A 23,760-nucleotide genomic window follows, 5' to 3' on the forward strand; every position below is an offset into this window, starting at 1 on the left:
GGAAGAGGAGATAAGAGGGGAGTAGAGAAGGAGATCTTGTGAGGATCGGAGGTTTCGTGCAGGTAAGTACCGGGAGACTAGGTCACAGATGTATGGAGGACTCAGGTTGTGGATGGCTTTGTATGTCATGGTTAGGGTTTTGAACTGGAGTCTTTGGGTAATGGGGAGCCAGTGCAGGGATTGACAGAGGGGAGAGGCCAGGGAATAGCGGGGGGACAGGTGGATTAGTCAGGCAGCAAAGTTAAGAATAGATTGGAGGGGTGCGAGAATGTTAGAGGGGAGGCCACAGAGCAGGAGGTTGCAGTAGTCAAAGCGGGAGATGATGAGGGCATGGACTAGGGTTTTTGCAGATTCTTGGTTGAGGAATGTACGGATCCGTGAAATATTTTTGAGTTGAAGTCGGCAGGAAGCGGAAAGGGCTTGGATTTGTGGTTTGAAAGAGAGATCAGTGTCAAGGATAACCCCGAGGCAGCGAGCTTGTGGGACTGGAGAGAGTGGGCAGCCGTTTACTTTAATGGATAGGTCTGTTGGGGGGGTCACGTGAGATGGGCGAAAGATGATTAATTCTGTTTTGTCCATATTAAGTTTTAGAAATCTAGCGGAGAAGAAGGATGAAATATCAGACAGACATTGAGGGATTCTGGTTAGTAGGGAGGTGATATCTGGTCCAGAGATGTAGATCTGTGTGTCATCAGCATAGAGATGATACTGAAAGCCATGAGATTCTATGAGCTGTCCGAGGCCGAAGGTGTAAATGGAGAAGAGCAGGGGCCCTAGGACTGAACCTTGTGGGACTCCGACAGATAGGGGGCGAGGTGAGGAGGTGGTGTGCGAATGGGAGACGCTGAATGTCCGGTCTCCTAGGTATGACGCAATCCAAGATAGGGCCAAGTCTGTGATACCAAGAGATGAGAGGGTCTGTAGTAATAGGGAATGGTCCACTGTGTCAAAGTCAGAGGACAGGTGCAGGAGGAGGAGGACAGAGTAGTGTCGCTTGGCCTTGGCGGCTAGTAGGTCATTGGTGAAATAAGTTAGGGCAGTTTCAGTGGAGTGGTGTGGCCGGAAGCCGGATTGCAAGTGGTCAAGGAGGGAGCAAGAAGAGAGGTGGGAGGATAGTTCAAGATGGATGTGTTGTTCCAGTAGTTTTGAGGCACAGGGGAGAAGTGATATAGGGCGATAGCTAGATACAGAGGATGGGTCAAGAGAGGGCTTTTTGAGGATGGGTGTGATTGAGGCATGTTTAAATCTTGAGGGGAAAACACCAGGTGTTAGTGATAGGTTGAAGAGATGGGTTAGGGTTGGGATGAAGACTGTGGTGAGGTTTGGGATGAAGTGGGATGGGATCAGGTCAAGTGCACAGGTGGTGAGATGTGATCTTGAGAGTAGAGTGGAGAGTTAATCTTCTGTAATGGTGGAGAAGTTGGTTTTGGGGGAGGAGGGCAGGGCAGGTAGGAGGAAGGGCACTGGGGGTTGTTGACCAAAGCTGTCTCTGATGTTATCAATCTTCTCCTTGAAGAATGAGGCAAAGTCTTGAGCTGTGATGAGTGGAGAGGGAGGAGGTGCTGGGGGGCGGAGGAGAGAATTGAAGGTGTTGAATAACTGTTTAGGGTTGTGAGACAGGGAGGATATGAGAGATGAGAAGTAGGTTTGTTTTGCTGCAGCAAGTGTGGCCTTGAAAGTAGTGAGGGACTGTTTGAATGTGATGAAGTCTTCATTGGAGTGGGATTTTTTCCATTTCCGCTCAGCAGCCCTGGAAGCCCGCCTCAGTTCTTTGGTCAGACTGGTGTGCCAGGGCTGTCTGTTGATTTTGCGAGTTTTGGTATGTTTGAGAGGGGCACCTGATTCCAAAGCTACAGCTATTGTGGTGTTATATAGAGCGGCAGCGGCATCCGCATTGTGTAGGGAACTTATGTCTGTAAGAGGGAGGAGGGATTCAGACAGTGAGTGTAGATCGAGGTATTGAAGATTTCTGCGAGGATGTGCGAGTTTTTGAGGTGGGGATTGTGGACCTGAGGAGGAGAGGGAAGAGAATGTAAATAGGTTGTGGTCAGAGAGAGGAAGAGGTGAGTTAGAGAGGCTAGATAGGGAGCAGAGGTGGGTGAAGATGAGGTCTAGTGTGTGGCCATCTTTGTGGGTGGCTGCAGAAGACCATTGAGTGAGGCCGAAGGAGGAAGTGAGAGATAGAAGTTTAGTGGCAGCTCAGAGGGAAGTGTCAATGGGGATGTTGAAGTCGCCCAAGATGATAGTGGGGATATCAGTGGAAAGGAAATGAAGTAGCCAGGTGGTGGTCGTCAAAGAAGGTGGTGGCTGACCCTGGAGGGCGGTGTATGACAGCTAGTTGGAGATTGGAGGGGGAGTAGATGCGCACAGAGTGCACCTCAAAGGAAGGGAGGGTAACAGAGGGCGGCAGTGGGATTGGGGTGAAGGAGCAGTTATCTGACAGGAGAAAATCAACTCCTCCACCATGCTTGCAGCTGGGGTGGGGGTTTGGGAAAGGTGGAAGCCACCATATGAAAGTGCAGCAGGAGAGGCTGTGTCAGAGGAGGTGAGCCAGGTTTTGGTGATGGCGAGGAAGGAAAGTTTGTTAGTAATAAAAAGATCATTAATGAAAGAAAGTTTGTTGCAGACAGAGCGGGTGTTCCACAGAGCTCCTGTTAGTGGGACTGGGGAAGCTGGGGCTGGGCGAATGTGTATAAGGTTGGAGTGGTTACGGAAAGTTGTGATTGGGTGTGGATGGGAGGTAGAAATGACTGTGGGAATGTGGTGAGGAGGACCAGGATTTGGAGAGATATCGCCGGCAGTGAGGAGGAGCAGAGAGAGTGTTAGCAGGTGGGAGCAGGAGAGGGCATGAGGGGGCTGTCTGTGTTTGGAGACAGAGGATTGTATGTTGTGGAACAGATCTGAGGAAGAGGCGAGATGGATTGGAAGGATTGAAGAGGAGATGAACAGTTCCTTACTAGGTGTAGGTATTAGAGGGGTTATCAGAAAGTGAAGGATTATAGGGGTCAGAGTGGGGACTAACAAAAACATTGTTTACAGTGACTCTTTCCAGTTACCTTCTGTTCCCTTCTGGTTCAATTCTGGATTAATTCATATTCATAAGGTTCCCTGAGCATTAAACTACAGATGAGACTTCTGCCTGTCACACGCTGCAGATGTGACCCCCCCTCCTTCCTCCCTTAGCAGCTGCAGCTGTGTGTCTCCTCTCCTTGAATCTGTAATAGGACACCAGACACTTCCTGTGCCAACCTTCCCCCTCTCCCCAGCTAAGGAATGTTAATTAAGCTAAGTGGAAAGAATGTCTTTGCCCTTGCCATGCAGCGAATTCAAGTATGGGAAATATTAACAGAAGCCATAGCGCGCACCTCGTTCGCGACAGAAAAATGAAACGGACATTTCTGCGATGTGCTCCAGTCGGGCGTCCCAACGGTGATTCTTGCGAAGTTCTAACCCCAAGAAATGGGTTTCTCCTAAACGGTGTGACATAATTACTGCATGTTTGGTTCTGAATTATTGTCCTCGAAAGGCTAAAAAGAATGATACCATGTGCGTGTTTATACGAGGTACCTTCTGCGAGATATAGTCATTATAAAAGTTTTGTAGTCAGAATTGTAACTCCTAGAGTAGGGGGAGGAACATCCCCAGACTGCCCCTTTCGTGATGTCACAAACCCAAAGCTATAAGGCTTTTCCTCCCCAAAATTGGTCATTCCAGCTAAGATATCTCATGCCAAGAGGTCCCCAGATGAGTGGAGATGTGTGGCTCCGCCTTCTCCCCACATGGTTAGCCTAAGATCATCTAAGCAACTGTAAGTGTTAACCTCTATTGTCATACCATTTATTTTATACTAGCTGAAGAGCCCGGCGCTGCCCGGGCATAGTAACTAAATGTGGTTAATTATAGCAAATTATAATTATCCTCCATCCCTTAGTCCCGTGCCCATATTCCCATCATACATATCCACGATCCCATAGGCCCGTGCCCATATACCCATCTTACATATCCTCCATCCTATAGTCGAATGCCCATATACCCATCACACATCCTCCATCCCATAGTCCCATGCCCATATACCCATCATACATATTCGCCATCCCATAGTCGAGTGCCCATATACCCATCACACATCCTCCATCCCATAGTCCCATGCCCATATACCCATCACACATCCTCCATCCCATAGTCCCATGCCCATATACCCATCATACATATTCGCCATCCCATAGTCGAGTGCCCATATACCCATGACACATCCTTCATCTCATAGTCCCATGCCCATATACCCATCATACATATCTGCCATCCCATAGTCCCGTGCCCATATACCCATCACACATCCTCCATCCCATAGTCAACCATTATGACATCATAATGAGGGGCGGGGCTTGATACACACACTTTTTCCCCATTATGTAGATAGGGGCAAAATTGTTTGGTGAACTGGAACGCGCGGGGTTAAAATTTTGCCTCACAACATAGCCTAGGACACTCTCGGGGTCCAGACGTGTGACTGTGCCAAATTTTGTGGCTGTAGCTGCGACGGCGCGGATGCCAATCCCGGACATACATACACACATACATACACACACACTTGAGCTTTATATATTAGATTTGCACTGTACATATCTAATGTCTCAACTTTGTAAGATCTTTTATCTCTGTAATCACTGCCCCACTTTTGGGGAAAAAATTAGAACTTTATTAGTCTGTCTTCATGCTCTAAAAACGAACACGTGCCTTTAAGATAATTACGCTACTAATTTGGGAGTTTGATACAGACCCTCTTAATTAACTCATAGATTAAGAGAATCTTAGCTAGTGGCAGCAACGTGTGGCTTGGGCCCCGGGTACTTCTGGCTGTGATGGAAAGGGATTTTATAAGCTAATTGGGTGGCTGCGGCCAGAGCAATTTATAATTCCGTCACTGCAGTGTGCCGGGTGGCCAGACCTCATTGAAGCAGCCGGATGGCGACCCATTATCCCAGGTGTAGTTCCCTGACTGACCTGAGGGTAAGGGGGGCCGCCGGAGAGCTGCGAGTTCCAAAGTGGGACTGGAAAAGTAGGATATACATAAATCCCTGCAGTTCGTTGAACACTGTTAGCAGTGGTGGGACATCCAAAATAATTCCCCTGTGATAAAATGTTAGGGCAAGGCTAGCTTGCAGTTTTTTTCTGTTTTTATCACATGGTGCCAGCGGTGGGATAACTAAGATAAGCCCCCCCCCGATGCCTGTGAGAGCCGTGTGACGGCAGTGCGTCGCATCCATCTGTCCGCGACATACCTGTGTCAGCGGCGGGATCGTGACACCCCCGGAGGTGGATGTGGGGGGCACATACTTTTCTCCATATTAATGTTTATAGATGGAGGACAGAGAAGCCCCCGGAGGTGGATGTGGGGGGCACATAACTCATATTATACACACTGCATGGAGAGAATAAAGATCCCCAACCCACAGGCATCCAAACTATGATACAAAGTAAATCAAATATCCACCAGACATTTCCAAAAGGGGCCGCCATATCCTGTCTACCCCCATGCATGGGACCTCTCACCTTCATGTTGGGGTCCTCCAAAGAACTGATAGCCTTACTGATATTTTCCTCAGTGACTCTTTCCCCATTAGACTGAATCTCCAGAACGGCCATCTGCAGAGAGATCGTTGTCATCGTGATGTCAGAAATCATCAGACTGGGGGTATATACTATATACATCATTCCAGGACAGGACTAGAAGTGTCGGCTCCTCCTCACCGTCCTCCTGGGTATATACTATATATATCACTACAGGACAGGACTAGAAGTGTCGGCTCCTCCTCACCGTCCTCCTGGGTATATACTATATACATCACTACGGGACAGGACTAGAAGTGTCCGCTCCTCCTCACCGTCCTCCTGGGTATATACTATATACATCACTACGGGACAGGACTAGAAGTGTCGGCTCCTCCTCACCGTCCTCCTGGGTATATACTATATATATCACTACAGGACAGGACTAGAAGTGTCCGCTCCTCCTCACCGTCCTCCTGGGTATATACTATATACATTACTACAGGACAGGACTAGAAGTGTCCGCTCCTCCTCACCGTCCTCCTGGGTATATACTATATACATCACTACGGGACAGGACTAGAAGTGTCCGCTCCTCCTCACCATCCTCCTGGGTATATACTATATACATCACTACGGGACAGGACTAGAAGTGTCCGCTCCTCCTCACCGTCCTCCTGGGTATATACTATATACATCACTACAGGACAGGACTAGAAGTGTCGGCTCCTCCTCACCGTCCTCCTGGGTATATACTATATATATCACTACAGGACAGGACTAGAAGTGTCCGCTCCTCCTCACCGTCCTCCTGGGTATATACTATATACATTACTACAGGACAGGACTAGAAGTGTCCGCTCCTCCTCACCGTCCTCCTGGGTATATACTATATACATCACTACGGGACAGGACTAGAAGTGTCCGCTCCTCCTCACCGTCCTCCTGGGTATATACTATATACATCACTACAGGACAGGACTAGAAGTGTCCGCTCCTCCTCACCGTCCTCCTGGGTATATACTATATACATCACTACGGGACAGGACTAGAAGTGTCCGCTCCTCCTCACCGTCCTCCTGGGTATATACTATATACATCACTACAGGACAGGACTAGAAGTGTCCACTCCTCCTCACCGTCCTCCTGGGTATATACTATATACATCACTACAGGACAGGACTAGAAGTGTCCGCTCCTCCTCACTGTCCTCCTGGGTATATACTATATACATCACTACAGGACAGGACTAGAAGTGTCCACTCCTCCTCACCGTCCTCCTGGGTATATACTATATACATCACTACAGGACAGGACTAGAAGTGTCCGCTCCTCCTCACCGTCCTCCTGGGTATATACTATATACATCACTACAGGACAGGACTAGAAGTGTCCGCTCCTCCTCACCGTCCTCCTGGGTATATACTATATACATCACTACGGGACAGGACTAGAAGTGTCGGCTCCTCCTCACCGTCCTCCTGGGTATATACTGTATACATCACTACAGGACAGGACTAGAAGTGTCGGCTCCTCCTCACCGTCCTCCTGGGTATATACTATATACATCACTACAGGACAGGACTAGAAGTGTCCGCTCCTCCTCACCATCCTCCTGGGTATATACTGTATACATCACTACAGGACAGGACTAGAAGTGTCCGCTCCTCCTCACCGTCCTCCTGGGTATATACTATATACATCACTACAGGACAGGACTAGAAGTGTCCGCTCCTCCTCACCGTCCTCCTGGGTATATAATATATACATCACTACAGGACAGGACTAGAAGTGTCCGCTCCTCCTCACCATCCTCCTGGGTATATACTATATACATCACTACAGGACAGGACTAGAAGTGTCCGCTCCTCCTCACCGTCCTCCTGGGTATATACTATATACATCACTACAGGACAGGACTAGAAGTGTCCGCTCCTCCTCACCGTCCTCCTGGGTATATACTATAGACATCACTACAGGACAGGACTAGAAGTATCCGCTCCTCCTCACCGTCCTCCTGGGTATATACTATATACATCACTACAGGACAGGACTAGAAGTGTCCGCTCCTCCTCACCGTCCTCCTGGGTATATACTATATACATCACTACAGGACAGGACTAGAAGTGTCCGCTCCTCCTCACCATCCTCCTGGGTATATACTGCACACATCACTACAGGACAGGACTAGAAGTGTCCGCTCCTCCTCACCATCCTCCTGGGTATATACTATATACATCACTACAGGACAGGACTAGAAGTGTCCGCTCCTCCTCACCATCCTCCTGGGTATATACTATATACATCACTACAGGACAGGACTAGAAGTGTCCGCTCCTCCTCACCATCCTCCTGGGTATATACTGTATACATCACTACAGGACAGGACTAGAAGTGTCCGCTCCTCCTCACCGTCCTCCTGGGTATATACTATATACATCACTACAGGACAGGACTAGAAGTGTCCGCTCCTCCTCACCATCCTCCTGGGTATATACTATATACATCACTACAGGACAGGACTAGAAGTGTCCGCTCCTCCTCACCATCCTCCTGGGTATATACTGTATACATCACTACAGGACAGGACTAGAAGTGTCCACTCCTCCTCACCATCCTCCTGGGTATATACTATATACATCACTACAGGACAGGACTAGAAGTGTCCACTCCTCCTCACCATCCTCCTGGGTATATACTGTATACATCACTACAGGACAGGACTAGAAGTGTCCGCTCCTCCTCACCGTCCTCCTGGGTATATACTATATACATCACTACAGGACAGGACTAGAAGTGTCCGCTCCTCCTCACCGTCCTCCTGGGTATATAATATATACATCACTACAGGACAGGACTAGAAGTGTCCGCTCCTCCTCACCGTCCTCCTGGGTATATACTATAGACATCACTACAGGACAGAACTAGAAGTATCCGCTCCTCCTCACCGTCCTCCTGGGTATATACTGTATACATCACTACAGGACAGGACTAGAAGTGTCCGCTCCTCCTCACCGTCCTCCTGGGTATATACTATAGACATCACTACAGGACAGGACTAGAAGTGTCCGCTCCTCCTCACCGTCCTCCTGGGTATATACTATATACATCACTACAGGACAGGACTAGAAGTGTCCGCTCCTCCTCACCGTCCTCCTGGGTATATACTATATACATCACTACAGGACAGGACTAGAAGTGTCCGCTCCTCCTCACCGTCCTCCTGGGTATATACTATATACATCACTACAGGACAGGACTAGAAGTGTCCGCTCCTCCTCACCGTCCTCCTGGGTATATACTATATACATCACTACAGGACAGGACTAGAAGTGTCCGCTCCTCCTCACCATCCTCCTGGGTATATACTATAGACATCACTACAGGACAGGACTAGAAGTGTCCGCTCCTCCTCACCGTCCTCCTGGGTATATACTATATACATCACTACAGGACAGGACTAGAAGTGTCCGCTCCTCCTCACCGTCCTCCTGGGTATATACTATATACATCACTACAGGACAGGACTAGAAGTGTCCGCTCCTCCTCACCGTCCTCCTGGGTATATACTATAGACATCACTACAGGACAGGACTAGAAGTGTCCGCTCCTCCTCACCGTCCTCCTGGGTATATACATCACTACAGGACTAGAAGTGTCCGCTCCTCCTCACCGTCCTCCTGGGTATATACTATATACATCACTACAGGACAGGACTAGAAGTGTCCGCTCCTCCTCACCGTCCTCCTGGGTATATACTATAGACATCACTACAGGACAGGACTAGAAGTGTCCGCTCCTCCTCACCGTCCTCCTGGGTATATACTGTATACATCACTACAGGACAGGACTAGAAGTGTCCGCTTCTCCTCACCGTCCTCCTAGGTATATACTATATACATCACTACAGGACAGGACTAGAAGTGTCCGCTCCTCCTCACCGTCCTCCTGGGTATATACTATATACATCACTACAGGACAGGACTAGAAGTGTCCGCTCCTCCTCACCGTCCTCCTGGGTATATACTGTATACATCACTACAGGACAGGACTAGAAGTGTCCTCTCCTCCTCACTGTTCTCCTGGGTATATACTATATACATCACTACAGGACAGGACTAGAAGTGTCCGCTCCTCCTCACCGTCCTCCTGGGTATATACTATATATATCACTACAGGACAGGACTAGAAGTGTCCGCTCCTCCTCACCGTCCTCCTGGGTATATACTATATACATTACTACAGGACAGGACTAGAAGTGTCCGCTCCTCCTCACCGTCCTCCTGGGTATATACTATATACATCACTACGGGACAGGACTAGAAGTGTCCGCTCCTCCTCACCGTCCTCCTGGGTATATACTATATACATCACTACAGGACAGGACTAGAAGTGTCCGCTCCTCCTCACCGTCCTCCTGGGTATATACTATATACATCACTACGGGACAGGACTAGAAGTGTCCGCTCCTCCTCACCGTCCTCCTGGGTATATACTATATACATCACTACAGGACAGGACTAGAAGTGTCCACTCCTCCTCACCGTCCTCCTGGGTATATACTATATACATCACTACAGGACAGGACTAGAAGTGTCCGCTCCTCCTCACTGTCCTCCTGGGTATATACTATATACATCACTACAGGACAGGACTAGAAGTGTCCACTCCTCCTCACCGTCCTCCTGGGTATATACTATATACATCACTACAGGACAGGACTAGAAGTGTCCGCTCCTCCTCACCGTCCTCCTGGGTATATACTATATACATCACTACAGGACAGGACTAGAAGTGTCCGCTCCTCCTCACCGTCCTCCTGGGTATATACTATATACATCACTACGGGACAGGACTAGAAGTGTCGGCTCCTCCTCACCGTCCTCCTGGGTATATACTGTATACATCACTACAGGACAGGACTAGAAGTGTCGGCTCCTCCTCACCGTCCTCCTGGGTATATACTATATACATCACTACAGGACAGGACTAGAAGTGTCCGCTCCTCCTCACCATCCTCCTGGGTATATACTGTATACATCACTACAGGACAGGACTAGAAGTGTCCGCTCCTCCTCACCGTCCTCCTGGGTATATACTATATACATCAGTACAGGACAGGACTAGAAGTGTCCGCTCCTCCTCACCGTCCTCCTGGGTATATAATATATACATCACTACAGGACAGGACTAGAAGTGTCCGCTCCTCCTCACCATCCTCCTGGGTATATACTATATACATCACTACAGGACAGGACTAGAAGTGTCCGCTCCTCCTCACCGTCCTCCTGGGTATATACTATAGACATCACTACAGGACAGGACTAGAAGTATCCGCTCCTCCTCACCGTCCTCCTGGGTATATACTATATACATCACTACAGGACAGGACTAGAAGTGTCCGCTCCTCCTCACCGTCCTCCTGGGTATATACTATATACATCACTACAGGACAGGACTAGAAGTGTCCGCTCCTCCTCACCGTCCTCCTGGGTATATACTATATACATCACTACAGGACAGGACTAGAAGTGTCCGCTCCTCCTCACCATCCTCCTGGGTATATACTATATACATCACTACAGGACAGGACTAGAAGTGTCCGCTCCTCCTCACCATCCTCCTGGGTATATACTGTATACATCACTACAGGACAGGACTAGAAGTGTCCGCTCCTCCTCACCGTCCTCCTGGGTATATACTATATACATCACTACAGGACAGGACTAGAAGTGTCCGCTCCTCCTCACCATCCTCCTGGGTATATACTATATACATCACTACAGGACAGGACTAGAAGTGTCCGCTCCTCCTCACCATCCTCCTGGGTATATACTGTATACATCACTACAGGACAGGACTAGAAGTGTCCACTCCTCCTCACCATCCTCCTGGGTATATACTATATACATCACTACAGGACAGGACTAGAAGTGTCCACTCCTCCTCACCATCCTCCTGGGTATATACTGTATACATCACTACAGGACAGGACTAGAAGTGTCCGCTCCTCCTCACCGTCCTCCTGGGTATATAATATATACATCACTACAGGACAGGACTAGAAGTGTCCGCTCCTCCTCACCGTCCTCCTGGGTATATAATATATACATCACTACAGGACAGGACTAGAAGTGTCCGCTCCTCCTCACCGTCCTCCTGGGTATATACTATAGACATCACTACAGGACAGAACTAGAAGTATCCGCTCCTCCTCACCGTCCTCCTGGGTATATACTGTATACATCACTACAGGACAGGACTAGAAGTGTCCGCTCCTCCTCACCGTCCTCCTGGGTATATACTATAGACATCACTACAGGACAGGACTAGAAGTGTCCGCTCCTCCTCACCGTCCTCCTGGGTATATACTATATACATCACTACAGGACAGGACTAGAAGTGTCCGCTCCTCCTCACCGTCCTCCTGGGTATATACTATATACATCACTACAGGACAGGACTAGAAGTGTCCGCTCCTCCTCACCGTCCTCCTGGGTATATACTATATACATCACTACAGGACAGGACTAGAAGTGTCCGCTCCTCCTCACCGTCCTCCTGGGTATATACTATATACATCACTACAGGACAGGACTAGAAGTGTCCGCTCCTCCTCACCATCCTCCTGGGTATATACTGTATACATCACTACAGGACAGGACTAGAAGTGTCCGCTCCTCCTCACCATCCTCCTGGGTATATACTATAGACATCACTACAGGACAGGACTAGAAGTGTCCGCTCCTCCTCACCGTCCTCCTGGGTATATACTATATACATCACTACAGGACAGGACTAGAAGTGTCCGCTCCTCCTCACCGTCCTCCTGGGTATATACTATATACATCACTACAGGACAGGACTAGAAGTGTCCGCTCCTCCTCACCGTCCTCCTGGGTATATACTATAGACATCACTACAGGACAGGACTAGAAGTGTCCGCTCCTCCTCACCGTCCTCCTGGGTATATACTGTATACATCACTACAGGACAGGACTAGAAGTGTCCGCTTCTCCTCACCGTCCTCCTAGGTATATACTATATACATCACTACAGGACAGGACTAGAAGTGTCCGCTCCTCCTCACCGTCCTCCTGGGTATATACTATATACATCACTACAGGACAGGACTAGAAGTGTCCGCTCCTCCTCACCGTCCTCCTGGGTATATACTGTATACATCACTACAGGACAGGACTAGAAGTGTCCTCTCCTCCTCACTGTTCTCCTGGGTATATACTATATACATCACTACAGGACAGGACTAGAAGTGTCCGCTCCTCCTCACCATCCTCCTGGGTATATACTGTATACATCACTACAGGACAGGACTAGAAGTGTCCGCTCCTCCTCACTGTTCTCCTGGGTATACACTATATACATCACTACAGGACAGGACTAGAAGTGTACGCTCCTCCTCACCATCCTCCTGGGTATATACTATATACATCACTACAGGACAGGACTAGAAGTGTCCGCTCCTCCTCACCGTCCTCCTGGGTATATACTATATACATCACTACAGGACAGGACTAGAAGTGTCCGCTCCTCCTCACCGTCCTCCTGGGTATATACTATATACATCACTACAGGACAGGACTAGAAGTGTCCACTCCTCCTCACCATCCTCCTGGGTATATACTGTATACATCACTACAGGACAGGACTAGAAGTGTCCGCTCCTCCTCACCATCCTCCTGGGTATATACTATATACATCACTACAGGACAGGACTAGAAGTGTCCGCTCCTCCTCACCATCCTCCTGGGTATATACTATATACATCACTATAGGACAGGACTAGAAGTGTCCGCTCCTCCTCACCATCCTCCTGGGTATATACTATATACATCACTACAGGACAGGACTAGAAGTGTCCACTCCTCCTCACCATCCTCCTGGGTATATACTATATACATCACTACAGGACAGGACTAGAAGTGTCCGCTCCTCCTCACCATCCTCCTGGGTATATACTATATACATCACTACAGGACAGGACTAGAAGTGTCCGCTCCTCCTCACCGTCCTCCTGGGTTTATACTATATACATCACTATAGGACAGGACTAGAAGTGTCCGCTCCTCCTCACCATCCTCCTGGGTATATACTGTATACATCACTACAGAACAGGACTAGAAGTGTCCGCTCCTCCTCACCATCCTCCTGGGTATATACTATATACATCACTACAGGACAGGACTAGAAGTGTCCGCTCCTCCTCACCATCCTCCTGGGTATATACTATATACATCACTACAGGACAGGACTAGAAGTGTCCACTCCTCCTCACCATCCTCCTGGGTATATACTATATACATCACTACAGGACAGGACTAGAAGTGTCCGCTCCTCCTCACCATCCTCCTGGGTATATACTATATACATCACTACAGGACAGGACTAGAAGTGTCCGCTCCTCCTCACCATCCTCCTGGGTATATACTATATACATCACTACAGGACAGGACTAGAAGTGTCCGCTCCTCCTCACTGTCCTCCTGGGTATATACTATATACATCACTACAGGACAGGACTAGAAGTGTCCGCTCCTCCTCACCGTCCTCCTGGGTATATACTATATACATCACTACAGGACAGGACTAGAAGTGTCCGCTCCTCCTCACCATCCTCCTGGGTATATACTATATACATCACTACAGGACAGGACTAGAAGTGTCCGCTCCTCCTCACCATCCTCCTGGGTATATACTATATACATCACTACAGGACAGGACTAGAAGTGTCCGCTCCTCCTCACCATCCTCCTGGGTATATACTATATACATCACTACAGGACAGGACTAGAAGTGTCCACTCCTCCTCACCATCCTCCTGGGTATATACTATATACATCACTACAGGACAGGACTAGAAGTGTCCACTCCTCCTCACCATCCTCCTGGGTATATACTGTATACATCACTACAGGACAGGACTAGAAGTGTCCACTCCTCCTCACCATCCTCCTGGGTATATACTATATACATCACTACAGGACAGGACTAGAAGTGTCCGCTCCTCCTCACCGTCCTCCTGGGTTTATACTATATACATCACTACAGGATAGGACTAGAAGTGTCCGCTCCTCCTCACCGTCCTCCTGGGTATATACTATATACATCACTACAGGACTAGAAGTGTCCGCTCCTCCTCACCGTCCTCCTGGGTATATACTATATACATCACTACAGGACAGGACTAGAAGTGTCCGCTCCTCCTCACCGTCCTCCTGGGTATATACTATATATATCACTACAGGACAGGGCTAGAAGTGTCCGCTCCTCCTCACCGTCCTCCTGGGTATATACTGTATACATCACTACAGGACAGGACTAGAAGTGTCCGCTCCTCCTCACCGTCCTCCTGGGTATATACTATATACATCACTACAGGACATGACTAGAAGTGTCCGCTCCTCCTCACCGTCCTCCTGGGTATATACTATATACATCACTACAGGACAGGACTAGAAGTGTCCGCTCCTCCTCACCGTCCTCCTGGGTATATACTATATACATCACTACAGGACAGGACTAGAAGTGTCCGCTCCTCCTCACCATCCTCCTGGGTATATACTATATACATCACTACAGGACAGGACTAGAAGTGTCCGCTCCTCCTCACCGTCCTCCTGGGTATATACTATATACATCACTACAGGACAGGACTAGAAGTGTCCGCTCCTCCTCACCGTCCTCCTGCGTATATACTATATACATCACTACAGGACAGGACTAGAAGTGTCCGCTCCTCCTCACAGTCCTCCTGGGTATATACTATAGACATCACTACAGGACAGGACTAGAAGTGTCCGCTCCTCCTCACCGTCCTCCTGGGTATATACTATATATATCACTACAGGACAGGGCTAGAAGTGTCCGCTCCTCCTCACCGTCCTCCTGGGTATATACTGTATACATCACTACAGGACAGGACTAGAAGTGTCCACTCCTCCTCACCGTCCTCCTGGGTATATACTATATACATCACTACAGGACAGGACTAGAAGTGTCCGCTCCTCCTCACCGTCCTCCTGGGTATATACTATATACATCACTACAGGACAGGACTAGAAGTGTCCGCTCCTCCTCACCGTCCTCCTGGGTATATACTATATACATCACTACAGGACAGGACTAGAAGTGTCCGCTCCTCCTCACCATCCTCCTGGGTATATACTATATACATCACTACAGGACAGGACTAGAAGTGTCCGCTCCTCCTCACCGTCCTCCTGGGTATATACTATATACATCACTACAGGACAGGACTAGAAGTGTCCGCTCCTCCTCACCGTCCTCCTGCGTATATACTATATACATCACTACAGGACAGGACTAGAAGTGTCCGCTCCTCCTCACAGTCCTCCTGGGTATATACTATATACATCACTACAGGACAGGACTAGAAGTGTCCGCTCCTCCTCACCATCCTCCTGGGTATATACTATATACATCACTACAGGACAGGACTAGAAGTGTCCGCTCCTCCTCACAGTCCTCCTGGGTATATACTATATACATCACTACAGGACAGGACTAGAAGTGTCCGCTCCTCCTCACCGTCCTCCTGGGTATATACTATATACATCACTACAGGACAGGACTAGAAGTGTCCGCTCCTCCTCACAGTCCTCCTGGGTATATACTATATACAGTGGGGAAAAAAAGTATTTAGTCAGTCAGCAATAGTGCAAGTTCCACCACTTAAAAAGAGGAGAGGCGTCTGTAATTTACATCATAGGTAGACCTCAACTATGGGAGACAAACTGAGAAAAAAAAAATCCAGAAAATCACATTGTCTGTTTTTTTTTCATTTTATTTGCATATTATGGTGGAAAATAAGTATTTGGTCAGAAACAAAATTTCATCTCAATACTTTGTGATATATCCTTTGTTGGCAATGACAGAGGTCAAACGTTTTCTGTAAGTCTTCACAAGGTTGCCACACACTGTTGTTGGTATGTTGGCCCATTCCTCCATGCAGATCTCCTCTAGAGCAGTGATGTTTTTGGCTTTTCGCTTGGCAACACAGACTTTCAACTCCCTCCAAAGGTTTTCTATAGGGTTGAGATCTGGAGACTGGCTAGGCCACTCCAGGACCTTGAAATGCTTCTTACGAAGCCACTCCTTTGTTGCACTGGCGGTGTGCTTTGGATCATTGTCATGTTGAAAGACCCAGCCACGTTTCATCTTCAATGCCCTTGCTGATGGAAGGAGGTTTGCACTCAAAATCTCACGATACATGGCCCCATTCATTCTTTCATGTACCCGGATCAGTCGTCCTGGCCCCTTTGCAGAGAAACAGCCCCAAAGCATGATGTTTCCACCACCATGCTTTACAGTAGGTATGGTGTTTGATGGATGCAACTCAGCATTCTTTTTCCTCCAAACACGACAAGTTGTGTTTCTACCAAACAGTTCCAGTTTGGTTTCATCAGACCATAGGACATTCTCCCAAAACTCCTCTGGATCATCCAAATGCTCTCTAGCAAACTTCAGACGGGCCCGGACATGTACAGGCTTAAGCAGTGGGACACGTCTGGCACTGCAGGATCTGAGTCCATGGTGGCGTAGTGTGTTACTTATGGTAGGCCTTGTTACATTGGTCCCAGCTCTCTGCAGTTCATTCACTAGGTCCCCCCGCGTGGTTCTGGGATTTTTGCTCACCGTTCTTGTGATCATTCTGACCCCACGGGGTGGGATTTTGTGTGGAGCACCAGATCGAGGGAGATTATCAGTGGTCTTGTATGTCTTCCATTTTCTAATTATTGCTCCGACAGTTGATTTCTTCACTCCAAGCTGGTTGGCTATTGCAGATTCAGTCTTCCCAGCCTGGTGCAGGGCTACAATTTTGTTTCTGGTGTCCTTTGACAGCTCTTTGGTCTTCACCATAGTGGAGTTTGGAGTCAGACTGTTTGAGGGTGTGCACAGGTGTCTTTTTATACTGATAACAAGTTTAAACAGGTGCCATTACTACAGGTAATGAGTGGAGGAAAGAGGAGACTCTTAAAGAAGAAGTTACAGGTCTGTGAGAGCCAGAAATCTTGATTGCTTGTTTCTGACCAAATACTTATTTTCCACCATAATATGCAAATAAAATGAAAAAAAAACAGACAATGTGATTTTCTGGATTTTTTTTTCTCAGTTTGTCTCCCATAGTTGAGGTCTACCTGTGATGAAAATTACAGACGCCTCTCATCTTTTTAAGTGGTGGAACTTGCACTATTGCTGACTGACTAAATACTTTTTTTCCCCACTGTACATCACTACAGGACAGGACTAGAAGTGTCCGCTCCTCCTCACCGTCCTCCTGGGTATATACTATAGACATCACTACAGGACAGGACTAGAAGTGTCCGCTCCTCCTCACCGTCCTCCTGGGTATATACTATAGACATCACTACAGGACAGGACTAGAAGTGTCCGCTCCTCCTCACCATCCTCCTGGGTATATACTATATACATCATTCCAGGACAGGACTAGAAGTGTCCGCTCCTCCTCACAGTCCTCCTGGGTATATACTATATACATAACTACGGGACAGGACTAGAAGTGTCCGCTCCTCCTCACCGTCCTCCTGGGTATATACTATATACATCACTACAGGACAGGACTAGAAGTGTCCGCTCCTCCTCACAGTCCTCCTGGGTATATACTATATACATCACTACAGGACAGGACTAGAAGTGTCCGCTCCTCCTCACAGTCCTCCTGGGTATATACTATATACATAACTACGGGACAGGACTAGAAGTGTCCGCTCCTCCTCACCGTCCTCCTGGGTATATACTATATACATCACTACAGGACAGGACTAGAAGTGTCCGCTCCTCCTCACCGTCCTCCTGGGTATATACTATATACATCACTACAGGACAGGACTAGAAGTGTCCGCTCCTCCTCACCATCCTCCTGGGTATATACTGTATACATCACTACAGGACTAGAAGTGTCCGCTCCTCCTCACCGTCCTCCTGGGTATATACTATATACATCACTACAGGACTAGAAGTGTCCGCTCCTCCTCACCGTCCTCCTGGGTATATACTATAGACATCACTACAGGACAGGAATAGAAGTGTCCGCTCCTCCTCACCGTCCTCCTGGGTATATACTATATGCATCACTACAGGACTAGAAGTGTCCGCTCCTCCTCACCGTCCTCCTGGGTATATACTATATACATCACTACAGGACTAGAAGTGTCCGCTCCTCCTCACCGTCCTCCTGGGTATATACTATATACATCACTACAGGACAGGACTAGAAGTGTCCGCTCCTCCTCACCGTCCTCCTGGGTATATAATATATACATCACTACAGGACAGGACTAGAAGTGTCCGCTCCTCCTCACCGTCCTCCTGGGTATATACTATATACATCACTACAGGACAGGACTAGAAGTGTCCTCTCCTCCTCACCGTCCTCCTGGGTATATATTATATACATCACTACAGGACAGGACTAGAAGTGTCGGCTCCTCCTCACCGTCCTCCTGGGTATATACTATATACATCACTACAGGACAGGACTAGAAGTGTCCGCTCCTCCTCACCGTCCTCCTGGGTATATACTATATACATCACTACAGGACAGGACTAGAAGTGTCCGCTCCTCCTCACCGTCCTCCTGGGTATATACTATATACATCACTACAGGACAGGACTAGAAGTGTCCGCTCCTCCTCACCGTCCTCCTGGGTATATACTATATACATCACTACAGGACAGGACTAGAAGTGTCCGCTCCTCCTCACCGTCCTCCTGGGTATATACTGTATACATCACTACAGGACAGGACTAGAAGTGTCCGCTCCTCCTCACCATCCTCCTGGGTATATACTATATACATCACTACAGGACAGGACTAGAAGTGTCCGCTCCTCCTCACCATCCTCCTGGGTATATACTATATACATCACTACAGGACAGGACTAGAAGTGTCCGCTCCTCCTCACCATCCTCCTGGGTATATACTATATACATCACTACAGGACAGGACTAGAAGTGTCCGCTCCTCCTCACCGTCCTCCTGGGTATATACTATATACATCACTACAGGACAGGACTAGAAGTGTCCGCTCCTCCTCACCGTCCTCCTGGGTATATACTATATACATCACTACAGGACAGGACTAGAAGTGTCCGCTCCTCCTCACCGTCCTCCTGGGTATATACTATATACATCACTACAGGACAGGACTAGAAGTGTCCGCTCCTCCTCACCGTCCTCCTGGGTATATACTATATACATCACTACAGGACAGGACTAGAAGTGTCCGCTCCTCCTCACCATCCTCCTGGGTATATACTGTATACATCACTACAGGACAGGACTAGAAGTGTCCGCTCCTCCTCACCGTCCTCCTGGGTATATACTATATACATCACTACAGGACAGGACTAGAAGTGTCCGCTCCTCCTCACCGTCCTCCTGGGTATATACTATATACATCACTACAGGACAGGAATAGAAGTGTCCGCTCCTCCTCACCGTCCTCCTGGGTATATACTATATACATCACTACAGGACTAGAAGTGTCCGCTCCTCCTCACCGTCCTCCTGGGTATATACTATATACATCACTACAGGACTAGAAGTGTCCGCTCCTCCTCACCGTCCTCCTGGGTATATACTATATACATCACTACAGGACAGGACTAGAAGTGTCCGCTCCTCCTCACCGTCCTCCTGGGTATATACTATATACATCACTACAGGACAGGACTAGAAGTGTCCGCTCCTCCTCACCGTCCTCCTGGGTATATACTATATACATCACTACAGGACAGGACTAGAAGTGTCCTCTCCTCCTCACCGTCCTCCTGGGTATATACTATATACATCACTACAGGACAGGACTAGAAGTGTCCGCTCCTCCTCACCGTCCTCCTGGGTATATACTATATACATCACTACAGGACAGGACTAGAAGTGTCCGCTCCTCCTCACCGTCCTCCTGGGTATATACTATATACATCACTACAGGACAGGACTAGAAGTGTCCGCTCCTCCTCACCGTCCTCCTGGGTATATACTATATACATCACTACAGGACAGGACTAGAAGTGTCCGCTCCTCCTCACCGTCCTCCTGGGTATATACTATATACATCACTACAGGACAGGACTAGAAGTGTCCGCTCCTCCTCACCGTCCTCCTGGGTATATACTGTATACATCACTACAGGACAGGACTAGAAGTGTCCGCTCCTCCTCACCATCCTCCTGGGTATATACTATATACATCACTACAGGACAGGACTAGAAGTGTCCGCTCCTCCTCACCATCCTCCTGGGTATATACTATATACATCACTACAGGACAGGACTAGAAGTGTCCGCTCCTCCTCACCATCCTCCTGGGTATATACTATATACATCACTACAGGACAGGACTAGAAGTGTCCGCTCCTCCTCACCGTCCTCCTGGGTATATACTATATACATCACTACAGGACAGGACTAGAAGTGTCCGCTCCTCCTCACCGTCCTCCTGGGTATATACTATATACATCACTACAGGACAGGACTAGAAGTGTCCGCTCCTCCTCACCGTCCTCCTGGGTATATACTATATACATCACTACAGGACAGGACTAGAAGTGTCCGCTCCTCCTCACCGTCCTCCTGGGTATATACTATATACATCACTACAGGACAGGACTAGAAGTGTCCGCTCCTCCTCACCATCCTCCTGGGTATATACTGTATACATCACTACAGGACAGGACTAGAAGTGTCCGCTCCTCCTCACCGTCCTCCTGGGTATATACTATATACATCACTACAGGACAGGACTAGAAGTGTCCGCTCCTCCTCACCGTCCTCCTGGGTATATACTATATACATCACTACAGGACAGGACTAGAAGTGTCCGCTCCTCCTCACCGTCCTCCTGGGTATATACTATATACATCACTACAGGACAGGACTAGAAGTGTCCGCTCCTCCTCACCATCCTCCTGGGTATATACTATATACATCACTACAGGACAGGACTAGAAGTGTCCGCTCCTCCTCACCATCCTCCTGGGTATATACTGTATACATCACTACAGGACAGGACTAGAAGTGTCCGCTCCTCCTCACCGTCCTCCTGGGTATATACTATATACATCACTACAGGACAGGACTAGAAGTGTCCGCTCCTCCTCACCGTCCTCCTGGGTATATACTATATACATCACTACAGGACAGGACTAGAAGTGTCCGCTCCTCCTCACCGTCCTCCTGGGTATATACTATATACATCACTACAGGACAGGACTAGAAGTGTCCGCTCCTCCTCACCATCCTCCTGGGTATATACTATATACATCACTACAGGACAGGACTAGAAGTGTCCGCTCCTCCTCACCGTCCTCCTGGGTATATACTGTATACATCACTACAGGACAGGACTAGAAGTGTCCGCTCCTCCTCATTGTCCTCCTGGGTATATACTATATACATCACTACAGGACAGGACTAGAAGTGTCCGCTCCTCCTCACCGTCCTCCTGGGTATATACTATATACATCACTACAGGACAGGACTAGAAGTGTCCGCTCCTCCTCACCGTCCTCCTGGGTATATACTGTATACATCACTACAGGACAGGACTAGAAGTGTCCGCTCCTCCTCACCATCCTCCTGGGTATATACTATATACATCACTACAGGACAGGACTAGAAGTGTCCGCTCCTCCTCACCGTCCTCCTGGGTATATACTATATACATCACTACAGGACAGGACTAGAAGTGTCCGCTCCTCCTCACCGTCCTCCTGGGTATATACTATATACATCACTACAGGACAGGACTAGAAGTGTCCGCTCCTCCTCACCGTCCTCCTGGGTATATACTATATACATCACTACAGGACAGGACTAGAAGTGTCCGCTCCTCCTCACCGTCCTCCTGGGTATATACTATATACATCACTACAGGACAGGACTAGAAGTGTCCGCTCCTCCTCACCGTCCTCCTGGGTATATACTATATACATCACTACAGGACAGGACTAGAAGTGTCCGCTCCTCCTCACCGTCCTCCTGGGTATATACTATATACATCACTACAGGACAGGACTAGAAGTGTCCGCTCCTCCTCACCGTCCTCCTGGGTATATACTGTATACATCACTACAGGACAGGACTAGAAGTGTCCGCTCCTCCTCACCGTCCTCCTGGGTATATACTATATACATCACTACAGGACAGGACTAGAAGTGTCCGCTCCTCCTCACCATCCTCCTGGGTATATACTATATACATCACTACACGACAGGACTAGAAGCGTCCGCTCCTCCTCATTGTCCTCCTGGGTATATACTATATATATCACTACAGGACAGGACTAGAAGTGTCCGCTCCTCCTCACCGTCCTCCTGGGTATATACTGTATACATCACTACAGGACAGGACTAGAAGTGTCGGCTCCTCCTCACTGTCCTCCTGGGTATATACTATATACATCACTACAGGACAGGACTAGAAGTGTCCGCTCCTCCTCACCGTCCTCCTGGGTATATACTATATACATCACTACAGGACAGGACTAGAAGTGTCCGCTCCTCCTCACCGTCCTCCTGGGTATATACTGTATACATCACTACAGGACAGGACTAGAAGTGTCCGCTCCTCCTCACCGTCCTCCTGGGTATATACTATATACATCAGTACAGGACAGGACTAGAAGTGTCCGCTCCTCCTCACCGTCCTCCTGGGTATATACTATATACATCACTACAGGACAGGAATAGAAGTGTTCGCTCCTCCTCACCGTCCTCCTGGGTATATACTATATACATCACTACAGGACAGGACTAGAAGTGTCCGCTCCTCCTCACCATCCTCCTGGGTATATACTATATACATCACTACAGGACAGGACTAGAAGTGTCCGCTCCTCCTCACCGTCCTCCTGGGTATATACTATATACATCACTACAGGACAGGACTAGAAGTGTCCGCTCCTCCTCACCGTCCTCCTGGGTATATACTATATACATCACTACAGGACAGGGCTAGAAGTGTCCGCTCCTCCTCACCATCCTCATGGGTATATACTATATACATCACTACAGGACAGGGCTAGAAGTGTCCGCTCCTCCTCACCATTCTCCTGGGTATATACTAAATACATCACTACAGGACAGGACTAAAAGTGTCCGCTCCTCACCGTCCTCCTGGGTATATACTATATACATCACTACA

The 23,760-nt window shown here is 48.3% G+C and overlaps 1 protein-coding gene across 3 annotated transcripts in view; it reads right to left on the reverse strand.

The window, feature by feature from the left end:
* Positions 1-23,760, reverse strand: part of NRBP2 (nuclear receptor binding protein 2) — a 220,915-nt gene that overhangs the window by 25,914 nt on the left and 171,241 nt on the right. For 2 of the 3 annotated variants that reach the window (XM_073543297.1, XM_073543300.1), the window contains exon 11: positions 5,554-5,646. The exons of the other annotated variant lie outside the window; for it this stretch is intronic. In XM_073543297.1, the coding sequence (XP_073399398.1) occupies positions 5,554-5,646 (93 nt within the window). The remainder of the gene's footprint in view (positions 1-5,553; positions 5,647-23,760) is intronic. 3 annotated transcript variants of the gene reach the window in all.

The sequence above is a fragment of the Dendrobates tinctorius genome, unplaced genomic scaffold, assembly GCF_039654945.1.
Source record: "Dendrobates tinctorius isolate UK_male_01 unplaced genomic scaffold, ASM3965494v1 ptg000130l, whole genome shotgun sequence".
Lineage (NCBI taxonomy): Eukaryota > Metazoa > Chordata > Amphibia > Anura > Dendrobatidae > Dendrobates > Dendrobates tinctorius.